Below are 27963 nucleotides of genomic sequence, written 5' to 3' on the forward strand. Positions count from 1 at the left end.
GAATTATTCTTGACAGACTATACATTCAAATTCGTTTATTTAAAAAATATGTTATGTCAATTTTGACATACCAGACGCTATAGAGTAGATATATATATAGTTGCGTGTAATAACTCGATTTCTCTTTGTAGTTTATGGGCGTGGATATTTCACTAGAGACCGGGTTATAGAAGGAGTGTGTCCAGCAGATCAGTGAGGGTGACTTGATGGTGCGCAGGGGACTCCTGCGCCGGGAGGGGATGCTATGGCGGTGTCATGCTGCCGCCATACTCAGGGGAAGCCCCGCGACCTAAAACCAAAAAATAATAATAAATTCAAAATTCAAATTCAAATACACTTTATCCATGTAGGTCACGGAAATGACACTTATGAATGTCAAACAAAAAATATTGTTTCTTATCGAATTTACCGCTACTTCGTAAAGGGTTGAGCTAATGAGAAGAAGTAGCAAGAAACTCACTGCCACTCTTTTAAGTCAAGATTTACATTTTAATTGTTTTACAAATCATTTCAATTACAATATATTATGCAAAGTGACGCAACAAAAATACTCAAATGTCAAAAACTGAAAGGCTTACACGAGTAAGTCAAAAAAAGAAAAAAAAAGTAAATAAATACAAACACAAGAGTTATTGAGTATAGTAGATGCATCAATCCACACATACCGTAAATAAATAGAGGCATTATGTGAGCATTTCATAAAATAAAGTATATAATAACTTTAACTTTAAAGGAAATGATAATAATAAAAAAACACATCAAGCAGACCGTATACCCGTGCCTGGTAACTCACAAAACGCGCGGTAGAATGCCAGACGTCAACGTGACGCGGATGTAATTTTGCATTTGACGTAATGTCTGGTGGTGTAAGTCGAGTGCTGGTATTAACCATCTCCTCTGAGCACTCCCCGTGATAAATGCAGTAGAAGATGCTTTATAATCTAAACAATACTTTTATTTATTCTCAATTTGAATTTTTTTCCTTTTCTAGGTTTCATACTAATTAAAATCAAATGAATGTAGACTACAATTAGTAATGTATTTATTTACTCAAGGAAGACCGCTATTAGCCTAAACACATGAAGGATTTGGTACGGCCGAATCATCAGACATTTACCAGTGGGAGGCTCCTTTGCACAGGATGCCGGCTAGATTATGGGTACCACAACGGCGCCTATTTCTGCCGTGAAGCAGTAATGTGTAAGCATTACTGTGTTTCGGTCTGAAGGGCGCCGTAGCTAGTGAAATGACTGGGCAAATGACACTTAACATCTTATGTCTCAAGGTGACGAGCGCAGTTGTAGTGCCGTTCAGAATTTTTGGGGTTTTTCAAGAATCCTGAGCGGCACTGCATTGTAATGGGCAGGGCGTATCAAGTGCCATCAGCTGAACGTCCTGCTCATCTTGTCCCTTATTTTCATAAAAAAAATCAGACGCGGTTGGGTAGCGAACCATATTCGATGATATGTCGCATTGTCCGTCGCACAACATTATTATTACCGTACCGTAGTGTTCGAGTATTGAACAAATAAAAATTGTAATATTCTTGTTTAGGTCAATTAGGTATTCGTCCGTCATCTTAACTGCGAAAGATCACTCACAGCCGCGACCGAGTGGTCTATTTCATCATTAAATTAGCAGTAATGAAATGAAGTCATAGTGAAAATTATCCCAGTTATTTCATATCTAGTAGCGACCTAATACAGTCCAGTAATTAATACGTAAACCGTACACGCACCGAGTACGACGCCGGACCAATTGGTGCGAGACGCTCACCGGACGGTCGATGGTTCCTCCGTACCAGATCCGACCATGTGTTTAGACTATAAGTCACAACTCCCACTACTGAACCCTCCTCCTCCGACTCACCTCGGCCTCTGCCACGGCCCCGGCCCCTGCCCCTCCCGCGGCCGCGTCACCTCCGTCCATCCCCTAAGCCCACCATATCTAAAACACGTGAAACTTAGAATAGAATAGAAACACTTTATTAGCAATAAAAAAAACACAACAATTTACAATATTAATTAAAATCTTAAAATACTAATTTAAATACCGTAACACTATTATAAATATTAAAAATAACAGTGTGAGCGTGATTCCCTGCTAAAAGGAGCTGACTCAGTATATTGTTGGTCAGTACAGAAGACACCAACACAACACTGGTTTTCAGCAGCCCCTCGTGACATTTGAAGTTGACAATTGCATTAGTCTTCCCATTGTTATTAATTTGTGTAGGTAGGTATCAAAGAGAATGACTAATTATTATAGTTTCTTTTTCGTTTTTCTTAATTTATAGTGTAATAAAATAAAAATAAATTAATAATTGTAATAATAATACATTTACATAAGTCATTACATCAGCATTGGTACCCGTACGATAATTTCATATCTACGTACGATGGATACGTACACTAGATACGCAGATTATATGATATTTTCAATTATGATACAAAATTTGTAAATTTTACTAATAGTCAATTATTTCCTTTACGTGGTGTCTCTCTCATCTCTTAGTGTTTTCGAAAGGGTATCATTTATTTCAATAGCTGATTGAACAATCCTTGACGCCGCAATTTATCGAAAAGCAACCAAGGAATGTATAATCGTGGTATTTTGCTTTGTTTTAGGCGTTATCTATACGCTACTAAGAGTGGCACGGGCAAACGAATATTATCTTTCTTTTTGCTATAATAATCGCTGTAAAGCTCGCAATAATTTTTTCATTAGAAATTTAGGGCTATATTTCACGGGGACACCACGGTGGCGCAACCCATCCGCGCAATCGTGGTGTACGTTAGCTTCCAACAGACACCAGAGCCGCCAGAGTCGCCACACCACACTGAGTCAGTAATGGACCTCAAAGATATAGCACTACTGCTGTATGTATGTACGTGGGTACAGAGCTCCTTCTTTGCTCAACGGTTTGATCGTGTTCTCCAAACAAATCTTCAAATTCCTCCCAACATTTTTTTTAAATCTCTATCGGAATAATCGGGTGAGGAATTATCTCAAATTGATGGTCTACTTTGAATTGCGAACTTTTCTGTATTCATCATATGCACAATAAAACACACGTGTTGCACGCAATGAGCTGGAAGCGACACTGGCGGCGGACAGGCGGCCGAGTGAGTGAGACACCATTCAGCGCTATAGTAATTAGTGGTGGCGCGACCTGAAACATTCTGTGCACGCGTCCGAGATGAAGCGGACACCAGGTGATTCTCTATAGAGCTGTATACATTTTGTTGTAGCAGTTACTGTATGCGCCGCCATGGTGTCCCGGTGAATTATAGCCCTTATGGTTGACCCACGCTTTCTTTAGTGAAAAACATAGACATTACCAGCGGTCTAGAGATACATTATATGGAATATACTCATGGCTCAAAGGTCCCTAAGCCGTAGCTGTTCGGCGAAAGTGTTCAACAGATTGGCTGTAAAAATTTCTTGAAAAACGTGGAGCAGGCGAATTTCACATTTTCTTACGCTAGATGGAGCCTTAAGCGGCTATATGTCCTCCAGCCTAGGACCTCACCTATATTTGTGGCAGTCTTCTCCAAGTAAGCAAGAGGCCCTTGCAGCGAGGGACTGCCGTAGCCTCCACGACCTCCGGCAAGAAACATGCTTTGGGCCAGATTACTCTGCATCTGAAATTGATGAGTTATCACGAGATACTTAGGCTGAGATCTATAGAGCGTATATTCTTTGCTCAGACTTTACTTACCTACCTAAAACTTAGCTGAGTGTCCTCTTTGTGTGTTATTACACTCTAACCGAGTTGTATGTACTTAAGTAATCAAAAAATTCATTAATATATTTATTTACATTATTAAAAAAAACATTTAAGTATATAATTTTGGCTAGTGTCCTCCGGTAAGCAATTAATGCCAGTATTGAAAACAAAACACTCTTCCTCCATTTCACTTCTTAATGTGTTAATCTACATTAACTAAACAGGTAAACGAACATATTTGTTTACTTTTACTACTTTTTTATATATTATATTTTTTACAACTTTATTGTATATTATATTTGTATTATTTAATTTATTGGTTATAAATAAATTTGTGTCTGTGTGGTGTGCGTGCAAACTCGTACGTGGTGTCTGAATATGAGTGCATTCTTGTGGGTGCACATACAGCCATATTTTGTGATAATATTATGTATCTTTACATAATATATACCTACATTATTAAATTTCTATATCTATATATGACTCCGACGTTACCTATATCGTCTGAGTCACTTTACAGATCTTAGCCTTAATCTGTTCACCAAGAGCTTACTTTTAGTTGGAACCAGGAATTAATACTAAAGCGTTTCCATTAATATCAACGAAACTCGCCAGAATTGGGACTACAACTGCGTGATTTAAGTACCTAGTTAAGATTACCATTGATTCAAAACAAAAACAAAAATCAATGTGTATGTTTTATAGAAAATATGACAGCCTGAACATGAAGTAATAAAAAAGATAATAATACATCCTTTTGACCGAATTCGAAAAGGAGATTCTCTGAGATTTATGATCCGATTTCGTGATTCTTTAGTTTGATGCGAAATGCTTGCCATTTGGTCCCATAAAAATTGGCCGTTGGGGCAGTAAAGTCCTCGAATGGCAACCATATAGTTGGTATGCCCCCCATATGATGGACCGACGAACTGGTCAAGATCGCCGGAATAGGTTGGATGAGGGCAGCCCAGGACTGATCGTCATGGCGATCTTTATGGGAGGCCTTTCTTCCAGCTGATGATGATGCTATAGTTAGTAAAAAGAGTTACCGATGAAGTGTAGGTAATATTTTTATTGGCAGGTATTGGAAAATATACATGAAACCAACTGAAATACAATAAATTCAGGCGTTCTTTCACGTTTATCAATATTAAATCACTACCGACTTAGATCCTCTGTTCATGCGAATCACTTCCGACGCGACATCACTTTATTCATAAAGGTCAAGGACATTATGAATGTAAAAAGATTTCTTTTCTTTTAAGCTTTTGCATAGCTTCTATCGCGGGCCTTGAGCGTGGAGACCGAATCCAGAAATTCCGTAACGAAAATAACCTAACACTTACTTACTAGATCTAAATAGATATTTCGCCACTGTAATACAGTTGCCGTGGAACAGCGGTTACACGTATGCTTTTTGTGCAGAAGGTCCCAGGTTCGAGCCTGGGGTACGTCTTGATTTTTTTTATTTCTTTATTTTTTTTATCACGTTTTTTTAATTTTTATTATTATGACAAGCATTTTTATTTAGTTTCACCTGTTCCGTTGTCTGCTTTTTTTTTAAATTAATTTTATCAAAAAAAATACTGCATAAATAAAAAATTATAATTGCATAAGTTGATAAAAAATGCTATGCAATAGATTTACCGCGGCAGTGCCGAGTGCTACACGTCTTTTTTGCATTTACCACCACTTTGGAAAAAGTTCTTCTTACCAAAGAAGTAGGTTATACTTACTTTGTCTAATTAGGTATGTACTTAGGGACTTCCAGACCACTATTATTCTTCAGCATATTGAATAGCACTTTTACTACGATCAAATAGATAAGAAAGAAGAACACATCTACCTCCACGATCTCGCTCGCCCTTAAGCATGTTTTCGTACCCAAAAGCGCGGGTTGACACGCGCCTGCTTATATTTGTGATCTGATACCCAGTTACTTTATATATAAGATCATAAAATACAATATATGCTATGGAGGGGGGAAGGGGGCTGATGTGGGACGCGACTTGCGTCGACACTCTGGCTCCTTCTCATGTAACATCAGTTGGTGCTGGGGCTGCTGCTTCGACTGCCGAAGACAGCAAGCGTCGCAAATATGTCTGTCTCAGTGAGTCTTACATTTTTGTGCCGTTTTGTGTCGAGACACTTGGCCCGTGGGGCGCAGGGGCGTAGAGAATGTACAAAGTACCATCTTCTCGCCTGAATTGGGCTACTGGAAGTCCAAGCGCTGGCAGCTATTTCGGTCAACGATCAGCATAGCTATCCAACGCGGAAATGCTGCCAGTATTCTTGGTACACTTCCCCGTAATAATAGTTGTAATTAAATGTAATCATAATATTGTAAACACAGTTATAAGATTAGTTTTGTTTGAATAAAAAAGTAGTACCTATACAGGATGTCCCAAAGTTATGGGACATGAAGGGAAAGTACCTTAAATACCGAAGATAGGCTAGGATAGGATATTAGTTTTTGGTCATTCTTTCGATTGGCATCATAAGAGTAGGGGTGTTTTTTTTTACATTTAAGTCGGTTCGATTCGCAGACGAGATAAGTAATTTTTAGAAAATCTTTGAATGCAGAATTACTAACTTTTAAAAATAACGTAAAGTCTTCTTTCAGTAAAATAGCCTATCTTCGATATTTAAGGTACTTTCCCTTCATGTCCCATAACTTTGGGACAGCCTGTATATTGGTTCTAAACTGAAAAGCTCCAAATACTCCCCGTGATATATATGCAGTACAATTAATCACTTTATAATACTTCAAATTTTTATATACCCAATTGATTGTTAATTTTTTTGAAGCCAATCCAATTCTAATCTTAACAAAATAATCATAAAACATAATAATAAGCGTAAAAAGGAGTGCAAAAATAAAAACAAAAGGCAAAATAAATTTAAAATTTCTTTATTTCACAAAAAATACTGCAAAATATGCTAATTACAACAAAAAAAGGTAAGCTCTAAATATAACAAAATGTATTAAATCAAATGCATTTCAGATCAATCAATTATTTAGGATACACATCGGACCCGATTACACCGTTATAACTTAAATGCGATCGGTTGAATTAAACTCAGTTTACGTATACAGCGGGCACTGCAATATCGACAATGAATGTACGGAAATAAAAAAAAATACATGATTCACCTAAATTGATAAATTTTCCATAATATCACATCGGAAGAACCTGGGCACTTCTTACGCTGTAGATTTTTTTCCGTGTGGTAATCCGTATACGAAAATAAACATTCTACTGAAAATTTCGGTTCGTCTATCTCGTATTCTCGAGCACCCATTGTATGGGTTTACCTATCGAACCAAAGACAATGTAAATCGAACAGAAAAGGCCCCTACACACGTTACAAACACACAGTAAAGCGTACGAAACACGGCTTTAAATACAGCGCGATCACCATCAAGTTATCTGTGCTTGTCTTATTGACATATGACTTGTCAATGTCAAACATCCATTTGTTACGTTGTGCATTTGAATTTTTCAATGCTACTTATTAATAACCTACGTGGAGAGTCGTCTACCTAGATTTAGTTTGACTAGGAACAGTTATTATTTATGAACTTGATTAAGGACTCGTCTCTGCTGAGCTCCAACTAGATACCGCACTAGCTAAGAACAACAGCTTTTTACTAAGGCAACTATTAGATGCTTTTGTGCGTGGTATCTTGACACTCAATGGCATCTTTCAAAGTATGTTACTTATAATATACACTTTATGTTACTTTACATTTAAATTAATAAATCTCTCTTATTTTTGTAGTAATATTTTAACAAAGTTTTACTACGCAATCCGGCATTTTAGTTTCAATTATTAGCAAAGTTTAACAGAACGTGTGGCACCTTAACGTCACACATTGTTCGAGACTAGCTCGAGTACCCCCACTTTGCGACTACGCCAGTGGTATCTAGTTGGAGCGCGGCGGAGATCAATCGTTAATCTGAATTTATGAAGATGTTTAATAATTCACATATTATTCAACAATCAAACTCTTCTCGTTAATTTTGAACCGCAGGCAGTCATTAAAATAACCTCAAACCTCCTGTGTTCATACAATTCTAATTTTGATAGCTAAAATCATATACGCACTGCGACTTTTACTGGTCCGTATTACTCGAAGCTTTCGAGTGATGTTAGATTGAACTTTTTCTAGTGTTATTTAGAGAATACACTGTGTTTCCTTCGAACATAATTCGAGTATCGAATTTTTATACGAATGTGAACTTTTTTCTACTGCTTGAGAATCGTGCCCCTGTAAGAAATCTAGTAGCCGCGCGATGGTGTAGGCACTGACACCTACTTGGAACACGCTCAGCCGTTCACAACTTGCAGGTGAGAAGCACCCACGTAAGAGTGATTAAAATTTTATTTTTAATATATAATTTGTTTGATTTTCAATTATGAACTATAATATTAAGACTTTTTTTTATGTATACGGTTAATTATTTCTTTTAGTGTCGCGATCATAGTGCCGCGCTGTATCGACGAGTTTATAGGTCCAACATTAATTGAACGCAGTTTTAGCTAAACTAGCGTCTGTATTTTGTTTGATCACGGGTGGACTTTCGTTCTTCCTAAACGAGCGGAGCTGTCAGTTACATACATACATACATATAATCACGCCTCTTTCCCGTAGGGGTAGGCAGAGACCACTTCTTTCCACTTGCTACGATCCTTACATACTTGTTTTGCTTCGTCCACTTTCATTATTCCTTTCATACATGCTCTTCGGTTTGAGGTACTCTTGACCTGGCCTTTTTCCAAGACGTCCCTGCTTTGATCTTGAAACGTCCGCCTCGGTCTTCCCCTTCTAACACTTTCATTCACACTGGCCTTATACACTTTCTTTATCAATCGTTCTTCATTCATTCTCTCGACATGTCAAAACCATCTCAGCCGGCCTTTCTCAATTTTTATCACAACATCTTTCAGACGTTACTGTCATAAATTAAACAATGTACCAAATACCTGTATAGAGGAACAATGTGTGCGAGAAGAACATCTCTAGCGGAGTTATGGCAAGATAGAAAAGGACAGAAAATCTATTGTTACTTCAGCCGATTTTAAAGGAAGAGTGGTAAACTGTCAGTCACTCTTGGCATTAGTTCTATAGTATTTTGAATATTAAACCACAAGCTAACACACACATTGATAAACCAAAATTGGTCTCGAATTTTCGGGATTTAATCCATTAAAAAAAATGGTTAGAGTGAGAGAGGAGAAGCCTGCCCACTGTTAACATATGCGTGAGAGAAAGTGAAGCCAGACAGACTGGCGCCGTAACGCTTTACCTTACGAAACGTAATAAGGAGTTATCATTTCAAAATACTATTAGCATTTTAGCTGTAACTGCGTTCAATTTATGCGGACAGGATCTAAACGAGTTTAGTTTATGCTGTTCAGCTTATTTAGAACTCTAATAATAATCTCATTGATTTCAGCTTTCATAGTGGTTGTATTTCGTTCGTTTGGTACTAAACGATAGTTCGTAATATTTATATAACAGATTTACTAAACACCGATTTTATTGAACATCTTTTAAGACAGCCAGTATTATTTCATTTTATAAAAGTGCTCCTTGCAGCTAGTAGAATCATAAACTAATCTATCTACAAAAAACTAAATTTAAGTTGTACAAACTAATACATGCATTCTAATAACTTAAATATAACATAAATTAAATAAACAAAATGTGATTATAACATAAGCTGTTTAAAAAAAAGGGATCGGCGAATAATAACAATTATATATTTTTCGTCACATTTGCTCGTAACCTGCATCTTATGACATCGCAATAAGGCTCAATATACAAGATATAAAACACACTGACCTGAAGTTGCCGCGTTTCTGTTCGCACACGTACACAAACTGGCGTACCGCCTTTCCGATTCGCGCCAAAACTGTATTTTTATTATTGCGCCTCTACTCGCATCAACATCAGGCTAACTATAAGTTAGCGAGAGGTATAGTTCAATGCAAGGTATGTAATGTAACCAACAAAGAGTATTATGCGGCTCCAAATAGAGCCCGAAAATTTTAAATATGCAATAATAGTTTTTTTTATGACAATAAGGGACAAGACGAGCAGGAGGTTCAATTGATTTTATCGAAAAAAATATTATTAAAAATTATCTTAGCAAATACGTGGAGAAAGCAGCGAAGGTGGGACTTAAAATGAATATAAGGAAGACTCTAGAAATGAGGTGCGGGGCAACGAGCTCAGGCCCGTTGCTCATTGGCATAGAGGTAGTGGAATGCGTCCACAAATTTTCTTATCTTGCGAGCTGCATGTCAGAGACTGGAGGGACAGAAGAGGATATCACTTCAAGGATCGCCAAAACACGAGCAACCTTTGCACGGCTTCTATCCGTATGGCAATCACGAAAACTGACACTGTCCAACGTTAAGACCCTACTGCTGTATGGGTGTGACACGTGGAATATCACCAAGACCAATATCTTCGCTATTCACTGGCCCGATATAATTTGGCAACTTTGGCAACGCTGTCATGAAGTCCCAATCGATCAACACATAAAACGCCGCAATTAGAGCTCCATAGGGACACACTCCGGAGGGATCCCAATCATATACCGAGGCAAGCCCTAGACTGAAACCTGGCGGCGGACTGTCATTGACGTAACGAAAGACACCGGAAAGACCTGGAGTGAAATCAAGAGAGATGCTTAGGACCGATCTGGGTCAACAATAGTTAAAATAATGTAAACTTAAATGAATATTTCAACTTTTAAAGGTATCAAAGACAATTTTTTGTTACCTACAACTTACGATGAGCTAAATATATACAATATAAACATTATTATTAGCTGGTGGCATATATACGAAATATAATATATTTTTTTTTTGTATATTAACAATTTGTAGAAGTTAAATCATGAACTTCGATATCCCTGTTATTTATAGTGAAATAATGTCACAGCCAATTACAATGCAGTGCCGTTCAGGATTCTTGAAATACCCAATAATTCTGGGTGGCACTACAATAGCACTCGTCACCTTGAGACGTGAGAGTTCAAGTGTCATTTGCCCAGTAATTTCACTAGCTACGGGGCCCTTCAGACCCAAACACAATAATGCTTACATATTACTGCTTTTCGACAGCAAAATGCGCCGTTGTGGTACCTTTACAGCATACAATACTTTGGGTCGTTGACCGGATCAGATATCAGGTGATAAGCTGCTATCTCCGAGGCACATTGGCGGGGTACGCGGGGGGGTGTTGCGGTCGCGGTACCTGTTGCTGCTGCAGCGCCTGTTGCTGCAAAGCTGCTTGCTGAGCCGCAGCGGCAGCCGCCATTTGCTGCACCTGCATTCAATCACGCAATTGTTATAATTATTAGGTATTTGCTATTTTCATTGTGTGTTCTTAATTATATTACTTATTATTGAATTAGGTCACGAAAATTTATGTAATTTTTGTTTTGTTGTTATTACTTTTTTATTGTGATATTATTATTTTAGTATGGTAACCCTTCATATATGTATAACCTTTAAGTAGTTTGACAATCCGCTAGACCACCTGGAGTTCTCTGGAAGACCAGCGCTGATCAGTATTATGCCGAGGTAAACTCCGTTTCTTCATGTAAATTAATAAATAAGTCTACTTGTATACTTTAAGTTGCAGAATAAATGATTTTTCTTTCTCTCTTTCACCTGTCCATACCGTAGGATTACATGGGAAGAAACTGAAGATCATCAGTAGACCGAGATATATATGTAGAGAGGAGGATAAATGCGAGTCACCTGGTGTTAGGTGATCACTGCCGCCCCCATTCTCTTGCAACACCAGAGGAATCGATGAGCGTTGCCGGCCTTTTAGAAAGGCGGACGCGCTTTTTTCGAAGGTACCCATGTCGTATCGTCTTCAAAACACCGTACAACGAAGCTGATTCCACGACTTGGAAGAAAGTTCCTTGAAAACCGCACTGTGGAGGAATGCCACACATCCAGATGGTGGAGATGATGGTAGTGTTGCTTTCACCGCTGTGATCATAGGAGTTGTTCGGGAATTCCACCACCGGACATAACGTCATAAGTGCTAAATTACTTCCGCGTCATGTTCATGATGTCTGGCATACTACAACCACGCGACTTACGAGAATTTCTCGCCTCGCACAGCCAGTTCGTGGAATCAATTACCGGCTGTAGTTTTCCCGAACCGATACGACTTAGGGACCTTCAATATTACAGCACACTTATAACTTAAAGGTCGGCAACGCTCCATGACCCCTGATAACCTAGAGCGGATTTCTCATCACTTGAGCCTTTTGCCCGTTTGCCCCCTCTTAACTTAGAAAAAAAGCAAACAATTTAGTAAACCATCTGAGGTAAGCGACCGCAGTTTAGTAAGGGCAGAGCTCATTAATCAGGTAATGATCAAATCATATCTTAAAGAGTCGGCACTGGTAGGAGTATTTATTTAAGTTCCAAGCTCCTTAAAAGTGGCATCTACGAGGTTGGTGTCTCTATGACTGTCTGTGTCCAATGCCGGATTTAGAGCTCTAGAGGCTTTGGGGCAACAAAGGAACAGACGCCCCCTGGCCCCAAATTATTTTCCAAAAGAAATGGACAATATCTTTCAGTAGAGTTTTCCAGTAAATAATTTATTGTGAAACCAGATATAGAATCTTTTATTATTTAATAAATATATAAATAGCTAAAATCGGAAACAAGAATTATACTTTTGCCTTCACCAACGGAACCTTCCGAGCATTTTGGCCGAATAATCGTTGACGACTTTGCTGAAATCCGGTTCCCGAAGTAAATTACTTACAATGCTCATGAGAGAATGCTTTGATAGACGGTATTTTTCTCATCGTTGTCCAAGGCCAATTTTTATTTCATTTTAATCTTTGAAAATGAGTGCCTTGTGCAAGTCTCTATTGTGTCTGTGCCGGTCGACAGATCGAGCCATTCACCAATTCGAGGTGTTGGAGTATACCTGAACACTTTGCTGCACGCTGCACGGCTGCTGCATAGGAGATGCCGCTTGCTGCAACGGCTGAGGCTGACTCTGCTGCTGGCATTTATTGTACACCGTGTGACCCTGACCAACAAGCCAATATTGTTTTAAATAAAATACTTTTAAAAGGATTAAAGCATTCAAATTTAAATATTTTTATTCAAAATAGGCTATCATATCATTTATTGAAAGTCAAAAACTGCCATTTCAAAAAAAAATGCCTTAGAACTGAGAAGAATGGGCGCAAGAAACTCAGCGGACTCCTTTTTTATCATGAAAATATGGGTAAAATGTAATATCGTACATTTATTTATTACTTTCTTAACGAGATAAGCAATGCCTAAAGGCATAGATATATAACACTCTCGCTTCACTCAGAAATCTTTATAACACTCTCGCTTCACTCAGGCGTCTATATTACACCGTCGCTTCACTCAGTACACTATATACTCGTATAACTCCCTCGCTTCACTCAAGACTCTACATAGCACTCTCGCTTCACTCAGAAATCTATATAACACCCTCGCTTCACTCCGGAGTCTACATAACACCGTCGCTTCACTCAGGTCTATATATAACACCCTCGCTTCACTCAAGACTCTACAATGCACTCTCGCTTCACTCAGAAGTCTATATAACACACTCGCTCTGGAACAATGACGTAACACGGTGTTTGGTTACTCGCTTATGTTACTACTAATTGTAGTCTCTAAAGCTGATGAATAAAGGTCCCAATGATGAGAGGACCTTACCCACCTGCAAGTCAGCCAGCAGGTTCTGCCATTGACCGATCTTGTCGTAATGCCTCCTGAGGAGTTCCTCCTTCCGCTGCAGTTCACACTTCAGCTCATTGTTGTCTTCCTTCACCAGCAGTTCCGGCTTCATGGCTGACAACAGAAACCTGGAATGATCAATTTCGTTTGCTTGTTAAATGGAAATGTTATCTATACTAATATTATAAACAGGAAATATTTGATTGTTTGTTTGTTTGTTTGTTTGTTTGCATTGATTAGGCTCCGAAACTACTGAACCGATTTGAAAAATTCATTCAGTGTTGGGAAGCTACTCTATCCCCGGGTAACAAAGGCTATATTTTAATTTCAAAAAATTAGGGATCCTTACTAAAACATCGCGTGCGCTGGGAAAACTATTCATGCGAGAGTAAAAATGTACTTACGACTTTGCAGAACACATTACTATCTACAAAAAGTGTCACAACAACATAATTCAGAAGTGTTCTTTGTAACGTGTTCTATTTTAAAGATTTTAGTGAAATATCGTTACTACGTGCTCGGTCCTGTGTGTACGCGGACGAAGTCGCGGGGTATCAGCTAGTCCTTTATAATGAAATAAGCGATTGCTCTCGACGTGTCGTGGAAATAGTTACTTAGTTATAAGACTGCAGAACTTAATGTGTTATTTTTTTACGTTAAACTGTAATTTACTTTTTAAAATCAACTTCAAATATTTATATTCTAAATTTAAAATCACTTATTGAACGTCAAAAACTACCACCCACTCAAGAAAGTATGCCTCAGCCCTGAGAAGTACGGGCGCAAGAAACTCAGCGGGCTTTTTTTATAATTTTTTTTTAAATATAATATTATGTTGTATCGTATCCATTGAGGGAATGGTCAGTCTGTGGTATCATAAAGAAAATCCATTTATGTTATAGTTTTTAGTAACCTGTACCACACAAACGTTTTTTAACAATAATTCTTATGTAAATACATTTGTTTTTTAACACATTATCTGGGATCGTATTGTAAAAGGATATACACATCGCCCAATAAAACAGACCGAACAGTAAGCATAACAATTTTATTTCCTCGTGCGTTAACATTACGATTGTCACAGTTTCTAGCAAAATGTGTTTATAACCATAAAGAAACAATATCAAGAATATATTAAGATGAAACAGTCAAAATGTTTATTTCTTTAGGTAAATATTTCTCTGATTCTGTAGGGCCTAGGTTATAAATAGCGCGAATAGCCCTCTTCTGCAGCACAAAGATATCGGCCGCCCTGCCACATAACAACATACCTTAGGACACAATACTATGAAAATAAGTCTAAACAAAAAGTAAACTAGTCGCGCCTATGTCAGTTAATTGTCAAATATTTTTTTTTAATGAAAATAAGGGACGAGACGAGCAGGACGTTCAGCTGATGGTAATTGATACTCCCTGCCCATTACAATGCAGTGCTGCTCAGGATTCTTGAAAAATTCAAAAATTCTGAGCGGCACTACAATTGCTCTCGTCACCTTGAGACGTAAGATATTGTCTCATTTGTCCAGTAGATTCACTAGCTACGGCGCCCTTCAGACCGAAACACAGTAATGTTAACATCATTACTGCTTCACGGCAGAAATAGGCGCCATTGTGGTACCCATAATATAGCCGGCACATAACAGTTTAGACTGTGTTAAGGTTTATGTTTAATTGTGTTAAATTTAATTTGTACCAAAATTCATAATCTAGCTGGCATTCTGTGCAAAGGAGTCTCCCACTGGTAAACGTAACATATAGTACTCCTAATAAAATTAACCTATAACCAGGTCCTAAGATTACCTCTTCTGCAAGAAGAAGGCCTCCATCTGGCGCGCCAGGTCTATGAACCTCTCGACTTCCACCTTCACCTCCTCCTTCTCCACGCACGGCGACGCTTCTTGCTTCGTCAGCACATTAAGACACGCCTGAAAATGTTTTAAAGTCATTTGATGATGATGCATTGACTATAAGCCACATTATCTCTGGACCGCGCTGGAACGTGAAGCCCCCTCCCGTTCCCCTTGCACCCCCTCGGGCTCGTCCTGTTGCGTCAGTACGATTTGCAGTTTCATTACCGTTAGGTACCTACATGTCGTGATATTTTACTGCTATCACTGCTTTCTTTTTGAAGTTTTCATTGTTACGATTTGACTTTTGTTGTTAATGGTTCTGTAGTTTCTGTTGTTCTGTGTCACTACTGTCAGAAAAAAAATACTTTTTTTACTTAACCCAGATTCTTTAATTGGTTTTTCATCATTATAATAATAATCATCAGCATTACAAAACAACACCTTTACATCAATATATAATACTGAAGAAAAGACGTTGTTTATTTTTAACCGACTTCAAAAAGGAGGAGGTTATCAATTCGATCGGTATTTTTTTTATGTATGGTATGGTATAGGGGCTCCTGTTTCCGCAATTAGACCACTAGCGTGGGTCCATTTTGCGTGCAGTAATGGCCAGTTACTGCAACCAGCCCAGCTCCTTTCAGAAGTAGAACATAAGAAGAACATTCCTGGGGTGTTCGCAGACTTCCTCGAGCGACCTCGTATTGGTTAAGGTTTTTGCCCGTTGGTTGGCCACCCCCGCACATTCCAGGATTACGTGAGCGACCGTTTCGTCTTCGGTCAGACAGCCTCTGCACTTAGGACTGTCCGTTATGTGTGTACACCGATTACTCTGAGATTTATAATCCGATATACGTAATTCTTAGCCCAGTAGTTTTCATTTTATGAACATTTAAGTGAAAGATTTAGTCTACCTGGATGACATAATTGTTTTCTGTGAACGGCTTTTTTTTGGGGTTTTCATTCAGGATGATTATATATTATTATTAACTCGCACTTAAACGTAAAAAATAAAACTACGTTTAAAAAAACCAATTACAAAAACTGAAAAATATCTAATAACTAAAAAATTTATTTAATACACCTGTTATGCAAACCTTTATTTTTAATATTAATAAAATACTATTATTTGTATGTGCTACGTATTGATAGCTGTGAAGTCGGTGCCAAGCCAAATGTAATAAAGGTACCTACACTCGCCACGAGTGACTTTGTCGGGCGGGATAGCTTCGTCTAGAACCAGGGGTGGGACAGACGCCTTAAAGTGACGTTTTCAGAAAACTGTCATCTGTTAGTTGGCCCAAAAATGAAAGCTTTGTCAGTTGTCACTCGCTTTGAAACCTTTCAACTTTTCTTTATTTGTGTCACTGCCGACTGGTCATAAAATGGAGGCTACTTCTAGCGTTTGCGCATGTATGTAGCTCTCGTGTTACATTTTGCATATTTACACTACTAAATCTATCCTTTATGTTCTATGTTGTGACAAAATGAAATAACTAACTCTACGCGCAATTTCAACATGGTAAAAAATTGCAATACCTACATTAAAAAGTAGAGTTAGTTATTATGAATTCTTTAATTACGAGCTTATACATAGTTATTTTCGGGGCCAATCTGCAGATGGCGCTAGTGTTCAAATAGACAGCTCATAATGCGTAGAGAGGGCTCTCTTTACCCTATATATTATTATACTCTTTGGTCTAGAACAAAACAACCCACGCGGACAGACGCGCGTGGCCAGACAACCTAAATAATTACAGTAAGTAAGCTGTTTATAATATTAAGTTTTATTTTGTTTAGGGCTTGGCACCGACATAAAACATATCAATAGGTAGCCTACCAATAGGTAGCACATATAAATAATAGTATTTTATTAATATTAAAGGTTTGTAGAAGAAGTGTATTAAATTATTTTTTTTGTGATTTGATACTTTTCAGTTTTTGAAGTCTGTTTTTTAAACGTTGTTGCTATTTTATTTTTTTAAATAATAATTTCCTAGTGATGCTTGTTTTGCACACTGTATCAAAGCGACGATGTAACGTCATCGACGTAAGGTCCTGCGATAATGTAACCCGGTAGTAAAACTAGTTAATTGTTTAGCAAATTATTTAATTTACTTCCAAAATAATTTACTTTGTTTGGCTAACAAAAGTGAGACATGAGTTTCTTCGGCTAGCATATAAAATTCCAGACTTAGGCCCAGTTTCCAACAAAGATTTCGTTATTTCCACATCTCCTTTCCGCTTCGCTTCGGTGGAAATGGCTCAAGCGGAGAGGAGATGTCTCATTTTTCTTTGATTTTGTGCCGCGAGCGGAGATGTGAGATGTCTGTAGTCGCTCCCCTTTCCCCGCACCTTCTCACCTCGTCTCGCACACCCGAAAGCGTCATTTATTCGATTGACTGATCTTGAATGCAAAACGCTTTCCTTTCGTATTTTTAACCAACTTTAGTAGTTACTTATATTAGCTGGGTACCAACCTTGTTTTTTTTTAGATAATAAATAACTACCTATCTACGTATACGACATTTATTTACATTATATTAAAAGACAATTAATAATTAGATATAATATTGTAAACCTAAAATAAAAGATAGTTTTATTTGCTCAGATAACAACATTAAATACTTATTAGCTCATACATTAACTGTAAAACAGACTGCTAGAGACAACTTTCCTTGGAATTCAATTGGGTAAGTAGTTAACAAGTCGGTAACTCAACGAATACAACAGGGGTGGGAGTTGGGACAGACGCCTTAAAGTGATGTTTTCAGAAGACTGTAGTGCCATCTGTTAGTTGGCCCGAAAATGAAAGCTTTGTCAGCTGTCACTCGCTTTGAAACCTATAAACTTTTCATTAATTGTGTCACTGCCCACTTGTCATAAAATGGCGGCTACTTCTAGCGTTTGCGCATGTATGTAGCTCTCGTGTTCCATTTTGCATATTTACACTACTAAATCTAACCTTTATGTTCTATGTTATGACAAAATTAAATAACTCTACGCGCAATTTCGACATGGTAAAAAATTGCAATACCTACATTAACAAGTAGAGTTAGTTAATTAAGTCACAACATTAAAAATGAATTTTATAATTTGGAGCTTATATATAGTTATTTTCGGGGCCAACCTCCAGGTGGCGCTAGTTTTCAAATAGACAGCTCATAATGCGTAGAGAGGGCTCTCTTTTCCCTATATATTATTATACTCTTTGGAATACAACAAGAAACGAAGTGACAATGACGAAGAAACGAAATGATCTGTCAGACTGTCATTGTCAAAGTGTAGTTAGCGTTGAGGAACAAGGATTTCACTTGTATCGATTTTTTACGTCAATCGATTCATTGATAATAAAATAATAGCTCAGTTCTGTTTTTTCCTGAGAAAATAATAATTATAATCATAATAATATGACCATTCGAATATAAACCATGCACCTAACTAATAACATTTAAATAAAACAACTGGATCTTAATGTTATTTTAAACGATTAAATATTCATTCGATTACATTTTAATCGATTTTCTTTATTTTAATGTTTTTTCGGTTTGTAGATTGCAAAATGAGCTAGTTTTTTTGTATTTTACATCAGAAAAATATACCCTTATTTTAAAGTATATTTCAACTTGTTAACATCAGGCCCAAAAGTCCCAATCTGCTTTAAACTTTAACTTTTTCTTAAAAAAAATTACAAAAAAAAGGAATGAAACAAAAAATGCATCCAACCATACTTTAATAATTATTTTAATTATTAACTATACTAAAGCAGGTACCATTAAACCATAAAACGCAATTCGAGGCACCTAAATGATAAATTTTTATTATAGTGTTCAATGACAATAAACAGTCATAAGCGATACGTCAAAATCGTTCTATCGGGTTCAATAAGAATCCCATAGATGGCGCTGTCCCAAAACACACCTTATTAAATTATAATTAGGTATAACTCATGAGATATTGATACTTGCATTAGTCAATACGCGAACATCGCTAAAATTTAATTATATTCTAATATAATATATTTGCACTAGTGACGGCCTAGGAAAACAAAAACGTGAGAACAGCTGATTCTCTGTTTACAAACAAAATCACGTGACTTACAATGTAAACAAACGTATTTGTTCTAAATGGCCATTGCTGGCACGTTCTTGTGAACAAACCTCATTTTCAATGTGGGAACTCTATGGGAAGTGTTTGTATTTTTTTTTTTATGGAATAGGAGGACAAACGAGCGTACGGGTCATCTGGTGTTAAATGATCACCGCGGCCCACAATCTCTTGCAACACCAGAGGAATCACAGGAGCGTTGCCGGATTTTAAAGGTGTACGCGCTTTTTTTGAAGGTACCCATTTGAACCTGATTTGCTTCTTAATAAAATTGGTCGGTCCATTTGAAGCTTTTCTCATCAAGACCTTTCCAACGAAATATTACATTGTTGCTGAGGAATATTCCAAACCCATGCTTTATATACTAACATAGATATTTTGAAAAAAAAATCGATAAATATTTAATTTAATATTACGCCAATCGATTAAAGCTAATATTATAAATGCAAAATAAATTTAATTGTCAATAGTGGCCGGATCTTCAAAGATGTCTAAGTTGAAATCTATATAGAGTACTTAGACTTTGCTCAGACTTTACTTACGTAAAACTTGGCCGAGTGTCAACTTAGCGTTATATTTGATTTGCTTTTTATCATCAATTGACAGCTGAAATGATGCTGAACTTAAACTAAGACAGCTCAATGCAAAAGTCAAGGTCGCGTTTTATCACACTCTGCTAGGGTCCACGTACTTAAGTATAGTCTTTTTATTATTACAATAACGGACGAGACGAGCAGGACGTTCAAGCGGATGGTAATTGATACGCCCTGCCCATTACAATGCAGTTTCACTCAGGATTCTTGAAAAAACCAAAAAATTCTGAGCGTCACTTCAATTGCGCTGCGTCACCTTGAGACATAAGATGTCAAGTTTGTTGCCCAGTAATTTCACAAGCTACGACGCCCCTCGGACCGAAACACAATAATACATACACATTACTGCTTCACGGCAGAAAAAGCCGCCGTTGTGGTACTCATAATCTAGCCGGCATCCAGTGCAAATATCTCACTGGTAAATGCCCTTAGTCGCTTGTACCGACACCTTTGGGGCTGGGACTTCTCTATTCTTTTTATACCCCGGGGACGCACAGGGCAAGAACGCTCTTTAGATCTTAGTCTCATAGTCTCGCGAGCATACTTTGCAATGCTCGTGTCATTCGCGTATTTATGAGGTAGGTAATCTCATGTTTCCTTTACAACACCATCTTCGGGATTTTTTAGAAGTCTGACTGAAAGTCCTTCATTGTACATAAAAATAAACATTTAGGTGCCGCCTTAACTTAAAATATATACTGCCGGAGAGAACCTTATAATCTACAATAGACAAACATGTCAAAACTAAGACGAACTTACATCTAACGTGACAATAAATAAAATCTACTATGTAGTTCTACTAATGTCAAATATTCGTTGCCCGCGGGGCAGAATTGCAGCTACATCTAGTTACTTCTGCCACTTATACGGCAGTTTTCAATAACCTATCTATCCTTAGTTTAACTTACTAGACGTAGGCAAATCTATCCTTTTACGCTTACTTACATTCATATAACCTATCGACAGAAAATATAATAATAATATTGACACACTTTTCACACAAATTATCTTGCCCCAAGTTAAGCATATATAGCCTGTGTTATGGGTTACAAGACAATGATATATTTAATATGATATACTTACTTAAAAATACATAAATACATTTAAACATCCATGACTCGGAAACAAACATCCATATTCATCATATAAATGCTTGCACCTACCGGGATTCGAACACGGGACCTCTAGCTTAGTAGGTAGGATCGCTAACCACTCGGCTATACAGGTAGCATTGGACTATAACTATGGATAGATAAGATCTTGTCATTAAACGGTGACAGCAATGTATCCGTAAGTTAAACTAAGGGTAGATAGTTTATTGAAAACGGCCATTAGTTGCTTAATTTTGCATTAAAACTCGTACTAAATTTCACAATACGTATATGATTTTAGCATCTGGGCAACAAGTATTTGACATAAGTAATAATCACTAATCTCAATCAACATTTGATATCATAACTAACATTTGTGGGTTCCGTACGTGGTGAAGTCAGTAGGGACTACTATAAGCTATGAGAATGCACTCAACTATTTCAAAACCTTAATAATGACCATTTTCTTAGATAACTTATACCTACATCTAGACAGCACTTTGATATAAAACAACGCGAGGTTTATTACTTTAGTGAGCATGACAGCTACGTCTTACACACGTCAGTCACTTTATTTTAGTGTGAGTGCGTTGCTGATAATAGAGGCTGTTAGTCCATCTAGATGTACAAATGATCTAAGACCATTTTTATTACTGTACGGAACCCTTTATGCAAGTTTAACTCACACTTAAAGAGTGTTCTCTCAAAAGATTTTTCTATTATAAATATTACCATCATTAACACTTGATAAAATCTAATGACTTATTTATAATAATGGATATTATAATATTATGTATATTTTAATCATTAATATTATAAGTGCTGTCATGACAACATCCATGACTAAAAAAAAGTATTTTAGTAGTGCTATCGGCACATAACCAAAACTTGGAAACCAAAAAAATCATACCGGTTTATGTTAAGTTCATAAAAAAGAACTATACTGTTTTGTTAGTTTTTCTGTTTTCGATTATTGTTGGATAAACTGTTTCAGAACAGTTTTTTTCTACCTTCAGCGGCGAGTCAATTGACAGACCTATGTTTAAAATTTGGTAATATTTAACCGCAATGTTAAGAACCGGTTATATTATACATTGTAGACATGTCTTTCGATTCTTGCAATTTCAATCGGTTCCAAAAACGGTTCCCATAAAGTTTACACTCCAAACGAAATTCTAGAATAAACCGGCAATAACCGTTATTTTAAAACCGGTTCCAAGCTTTGGTTGTGACGCATCATTTACCGAACTAGGGCGTTGCATACCGCGATAGACCTATATCACATAAGTATGGGATAGAGGTCTATCGCATATGTCAGCAAAATACTTAATGATGAAATGCCTGAGAAACTATGGAAATTAACATCCCCAAGCAGTTTATAATAGGGATCCACACCTAGCTTTCAATCATACTAATACACTTAAAAATATTGGTGGGTTTGATTTAACAAAAATATAATATTTACTAAATAATGTTGCCATCTCAGATTATTCACATGTCTAGATAGAGCCTCTTATGCAAGCCAGTCAATGAAAACAGGTCAGGATTATTACTTTAGTGTACAGCTATGTCCTACACTCTTTGTGTTAGTGTGAGTGCATTGTTCAAAATAGAGGTTAACAGTCAACCTAAATTTTTATTCGATGTTTTCACAGCTGTCACACCTAGACATATAAATGATCTAAGGTTGCAATCATCAAATCAACACATTTTTAGTACAGCTGAAGGCCATGACAACCAAGAGGCTTTCCTAAAACATAGTTTTACAACACAAGACTGTAGAACAAGTTAATTAAAAAAAAATTTGGAAACAGCTAGAATATTAAGAAAATGTATTGAGAAAACAACAAAATAAACCTATGTTCAAATAATGTTCACTACTATATTTGAAAGTGTTTTCAATTCCCTTAACCATTTTAAATTCTCAATATGCATCTATGTAAAACCCACAAATGTGATGTAGTGTTTTCTTTTTTTTTTCAGTAATTAGTCGTTAATATACCCAGATTTTCTGAGTAATCAAGTTTATCTTAGATAAGTTATGTTAGTGTAAGTTATTATTATTAATTAATCTTTTAATTATGATATATTAGTTAAGCTGCAAGGCATTCGGGTGATTTTTTAATAAAAAAGATTGTAGGTAATTAAGCAACACATTTCAGAATATGACTCAATTATTTGTCATTCTTATAATATAAAAAAAATCCTAACATTTTATGAAGTTGTAATGGCATCTAATATAAACAAATTATAAGACAATCATGTTAAGAAATAGAAAATATTTAAAGAGCAAATACCAATGAATAGTTGGATACTGGCATCACCAGTTTAAATACTGCCTAGCTTAGATATTTTATATGTCTAGATAGACTCTTGCTGTTAGACAACTGATAAAAACAGGCCAGGTTTAATACTTTAGTGTGCGTGACAAGCTACGTCTTACACTCGCAATTTGTATGACACTGTGTTTGTGAGTGTCTATTGCTCAGAATAGAGGTTAACTCTAAACTCAATTTTCTTCAATGTTTTCACAGCTCTCATAGTCGTATCTAGATATATAAATGATCTAAGTAAAATTAAATCAAATAGGTGGTACTAATTGCTTATATATGTTTGTTACTAAAATACCTTGTAAAATGCATTGAATTTTCACCTAAAAGTAAATATTGATTAGATTATAGTTGATTTATTGCTTTATAATAATTTCAAAATTCAATTATTTATGTGATTCATTACTTGAGATGAAGACTTTCTCAGATTGAAACATTTTTAATTTATAGGTTTTGTCTTCAGCTATTTACTCCTCTAGGAGAAAATATAACCAAAAATCACAAAACTTATGAAATTGAATGCTAAAAAATATTTGGTGTTGGACTATTTTTATTGTAACACTTATTGGTGTCTGTTTTGTATACTAGGCTTCTGCTTGTGGCCTATATTATGCTGTTTAAAATAATCTAGCACAAATAAAAACTAAAAAAAAAACGAATATAGACCTGATGTAGGGTTAAGAATCTTGGAGTATAGAATGTAAAGGAAGAAATTGCTGCAAATGTTTCTCTTAAGTACATTTCAAATCAAATATGAAATTGAAATTAACATAGAAATTGATAAATACTTTAAAGAATTTTGCAGTCTCAATTTAAAATTAAAATCTCACTCCTTAAATGTTGTTTCGAATCACAAAAGTTGCTCATTTGATTCATTCACTTAAGAAAATAAAAAAAAATATGACTATTTACAATAATATCAATACTGTATGTTCCCCTAAACATAATTATATAAATGGGAAAATTAAAACAAATTAATTCTTCTAGATTTATTTAAAATTAAAGATACATTAAAATGTTTAGTGAAACATACAATCCTAATAAAAATTACTTAAAATCTACAATTAATACTATTCACATTATTTTACCATGGAGACTGGTATGGACTGTGGTAATATGGATGGTGGTAATTCATAGGGATATATGGGTTCGCATTTTGCGTTTGGACATGGGGGTAGTATTCAGGTCTCCAAGTTTCTGCAGGAGGAGGAGTATATGTGTTATTTTGTTTGTCAGGCTGAGGGTAAGTTCGGCAGTCTAATGGAGCGTCTAGAAAAATACTATCATTGTAACTTCCAGTTGGCATTGGGATGTCTTCAACACTTTGCTGCCGTTTTACTTGTGATGGAGGAGGTTCAATAGTTGTTACAACCACCTTTTTCGCAGGCCTTCTCTTGACTGTAGACACAGGTTCATGAGACTTTTGGGACATAAATTTATAAAACTCACTTTCAAATGCACTTGGGTTTTTATTGATTGGGGGCAAGAATGACGGCACTCTCATACTAGTATCCAAAAGTAAACCAGAATATGATTTCGGAGTCAAAACAGAGCTTGTTGACGGCTTTGAATTTTCTCCATATAATTTAGTCCTACTTCCCATCACTGGTTCTAACGGAGATTTATATTCAAAACTTGGAGTTGTTTTAGGAGTTCTCGGTTTCCTTGGCTTCTTTATCTTTTCAACACCTTTCTCTTTAACTTCTTTCTTAACTGGTTCCTTTTTTATTCTTTCTTTTTTGGGTTTTTCTTTTAGCTCACCCTCAACCTTCGGTTTTCTTTTTTTTCTTTCCTTCTTTACTTTTACTTCAACAGTAACAGTATGTGTGATTGTTTCATTTGCTTCAGAGACAGGTTCATTTGTTAATGGATCAAGTTTGACTACTTCAGAGAGTAGTAGTGATGGATGTTCATGAGACGTTGATTCCAAAGTTGAGACTAGATTCCCCACAGTATCTTTGTGCTCTTCTGACAACTTTTTAGTTACCATCTTCTTCTTTGACCCACGTGGGGCTCTTGGTTTCTTCACCTTTGGAGTTGATTTCACAACTTCTAAGCTATCCTTTGTCAAATCACTTTTTTCATCTTCAGGTATGTCTTGCCTATGAAGTTTATTGCTCTTTTTTAAACTGTTTTTTCTCTTTTTCCTAGATTTTGAAGTTCTTTTGGCTTTCGGTGCACCATAATCTGAATCTTTATCTGAATCAATATAACCTATGTCAGGCAACTGTGCCTCAGATGGGTCCATCTCATCTCCTTTTAACCAGATATCTTCAAGTGCATCAAGTTGTGCATCATCAGGATCCATTGGAAGCATGGGTCGCTTCATAGATGTCATCATGTCAAGATCTCCTTCCGCCATTGTCATTTCATCATCATCCATTATATCATGACCTAATATTGATACAGCTATGGCCCCTTCCGAAATACTCTTGCTGGCCATAGCCCGCTTTAAATGAAGAGGATGTCTCTTCTTCTTCTTAATACCTTCTTCTTCTGCTTCTATAAATGATTCTGGTAATTCTGTATTATTTTTATTGCATAAAATATCTTGTCCTGATGGGTGTGGTGCTGGTACCATTTTCTCAGGCTGCTCCGGGTGGCAGCCTATATCTTGCCCTTTAAGCCACAAATCATACCTGTCAGGTTGAAATCTTTTCACAAAAGTATCCATAGAAATCTTGACCATATCATTGCTGCAGGTACACTGTGTAGCTCTCTTGCCATATTCAACCCATCTCGGAGCTGCAAAGTTTGTAGACTCAGCACAGTTAAACCCATGATTAAATCCTGCATGATATCCAAATGGAAAAGTTATCATTATTTCCCCAGCTTTTTGAGTGACTTTATTAATAGGAACTGAGTATTGCTTCAGAATCTGCGGTGAAATCAATGTCATTTTGTGTCGAAGAAAGGCTTGGCAAGTTTTGGCTGATGTGGGAAAGAAGCCTGATGCTATTCTTTCAAATCTCTTACCATGTTCTGGCGGTATTGAGTACCATGTTTTTGGTTCTCCAAAGTGCAGATAATTGATTGAATACAAATCCATATCTTCTGTGTGCCAAGCAAATGTTGTTTTCCACATACCAAAGTATAAGTATGCAGTGTTAACACCATCAATTTCAATGCCGTAGTCAGAGTTAACAAAATCTAGTATAGTGCCCAAATGGTTTATATTCCATTCCTTTACATCAGGATCTGTGATGCTGCCATTCACATCAGCCCCATATATTGGTGCAACATAAGTCACATTTTTCCAATACTTTCTCTCCAGGTCTTCAAAGCTGGAATGTTTTGGTGTACAATATTTTGCCGAGTTTGCCATGACTGCAAATTGCTTAACAGTCATTGCTTTCTTTTGTATGTTTATTTGTTGAAATAACCCTTGCTTACCAGTGACTACCTGACATATTGGCGAGGGTATTGTGATGTTGAGCTCGTCCAGATCGTAACCTTTCTTCCGTGGCACCCATTCAGGCGGTGGGATAACTTTAGCTAGACCCGCCTTATGTGCCCCTTTGGATTCCATATACTGGACGTACTTGTTGAAATCTTTAAATTCATCCCATGTAGGACGGAAAACTTGAATATTAGCTCCATTTCCCGAGAAACCGGGCTCGTCTATACTTGACATGATTCTAATTTATCGCTACCACACTATAAAATTCTTCAATATTTACGCCAATTTTCAGGTACACAGTACACTTCACTTTAATGTCAACACCATACTTATTATAGTTTTACAGTTTACACATTCTATTATTACAGTCAGTATAACTGGGTTTTAATTAAATAACACGCGACTACATTAATAAATAAAATCTTAAAAACATTATCACTAAAATGGCCGACTTGATTATAGAAATTGAGTGAGATGCGCTTGCAACAAAATCACTAAATGTAACTTGAAGATACATAAGTCACATTAAGTCACGTAGACACAAATATCCACTGCGAATTTGACAGCGCAGTTTGAAATCACCCTATGCAGCTTAAAGTAGAATAGACAAACCCGGCCATATAAATTGTAATGATTTTTTACGGTAAGTTGGTACACCCGTATGACGCACCGTACGCAGGTTTGACAGTTCATTGCGAAACAAAAAGGTTATAAATGATAAAAGGATATTTTAAATTTACTGAAAACAATTAACTTACTTGAAAGGATTCCTCAAATTCTTCCACGAGATTACCAGTACCATTAGTTGGAGTCGCCATTTCAATTTTATCCCACTTAAAATTTGTTCTATTGGCCTACGCTCTTCACTAACACAGATCACAATATAAACAACAAACAAGTGACAACACTAAATACTAATGACGACTCCCGACTTTGTTACCGGCAACTCGACAATTTACCGATTTGATAAGAGCAGATAGACGTTTGATATTGACAAGTTAATTATGTACTTTCAACATTGACACTTGACAGTTAATAAATTGCTCTGAGATGCCAAGTAATTACGATCTCAATCATTTTTGAGTTTG

At 36.6% G+C, this 27963-nt stretch overlaps 2 protein-coding genes across 2 annotated transcripts; both read right to left on the reverse strand.

Moving 5' to 3' along the window:
- Positions 1-27814, reverse strand: LOC126973282 (mediator of RNA polymerase II transcription subunit 28). Its single transcript, XM_050820497.1, has 8 exons — positions 27634-27814; positions 15305-15429; positions 13488-13632; positions 12711-12815; positions 11004-11075; positions 3533-3644; positions 1870-1947; positions 1-289 (listed from the first exon to the last, which is right to left on the reverse strand). The coding sequence occupies exons 1-7, from the start codon at positions 27691-27693 to the stop codon at positions 1916-1918; spliced, it is 651 nt and encodes a 216-aa protein (XP_050676454.1). The 5' UTR covers positions 27694-27814; the 3' UTR covers positions 1-289; positions 1870-1915.
- On the reverse strand, positions 24450-27356 carry LOC126973228 (probable lysine-specific demethylase 4B). Its single transcript, XM_050820417.1, has one exon. The coding sequence runs from the start codon at positions 27107-27109 to the stop codon at positions 24560-24562; it is 2550 nt and encodes an 849-aa protein (XP_050676374.1). The 5' UTR covers positions 27110-27356; the 3' UTR covers positions 24450-24559.
- Positions 27815-27963: the final 149 nt, after the last annotated feature.

This window comes from Leptidea sinapis, chromosome 29 (assembly GCF_905404315.1).
Source record: "Leptidea sinapis chromosome 29, ilLepSina1.1, whole genome shotgun sequence".
Classification (NCBI taxonomy): Eukaryota; Metazoa; Arthropoda; class Insecta; order Lepidoptera; family Pieridae; genus Leptidea; species Leptidea sinapis.

What these genes read in the sequence shown, in the direction of transcription:
- LOC126973228 (XM_050820417.1), bottom strand. Translation starts at nt 27,109, where the DNA reads ATGTCAAGTATAGACGAGCCCGGTTTCTCGGGAAATGGAGCTAATATT.
- LOC126973282 (XM_050820497.1), bottom strand. Translation starts at nt 27,693, where the DNA reads ATGGCGACTCCAACTAATGGTACTGGTAATCTCGTGGAAGAATTTGAG. An exon ending in GCCTTCTTCTTGCAGAAGAG is followed by an intron (nt 13,633 to 15,304) that starts GTAATCTTAGGA and finishes TGATCATTCCAG; the next exon opens with GTTTCTGTTGTCAGCCATGA. An exon ending in AGGCGCTGCAGCAGCAACAG is followed by an intron (nt 3,645 to 11,003) that starts GTACCGCGACCG and finishes CATCAATTTCAG; the next exon opens with ATGCAGAGTAATCTGGCCCA.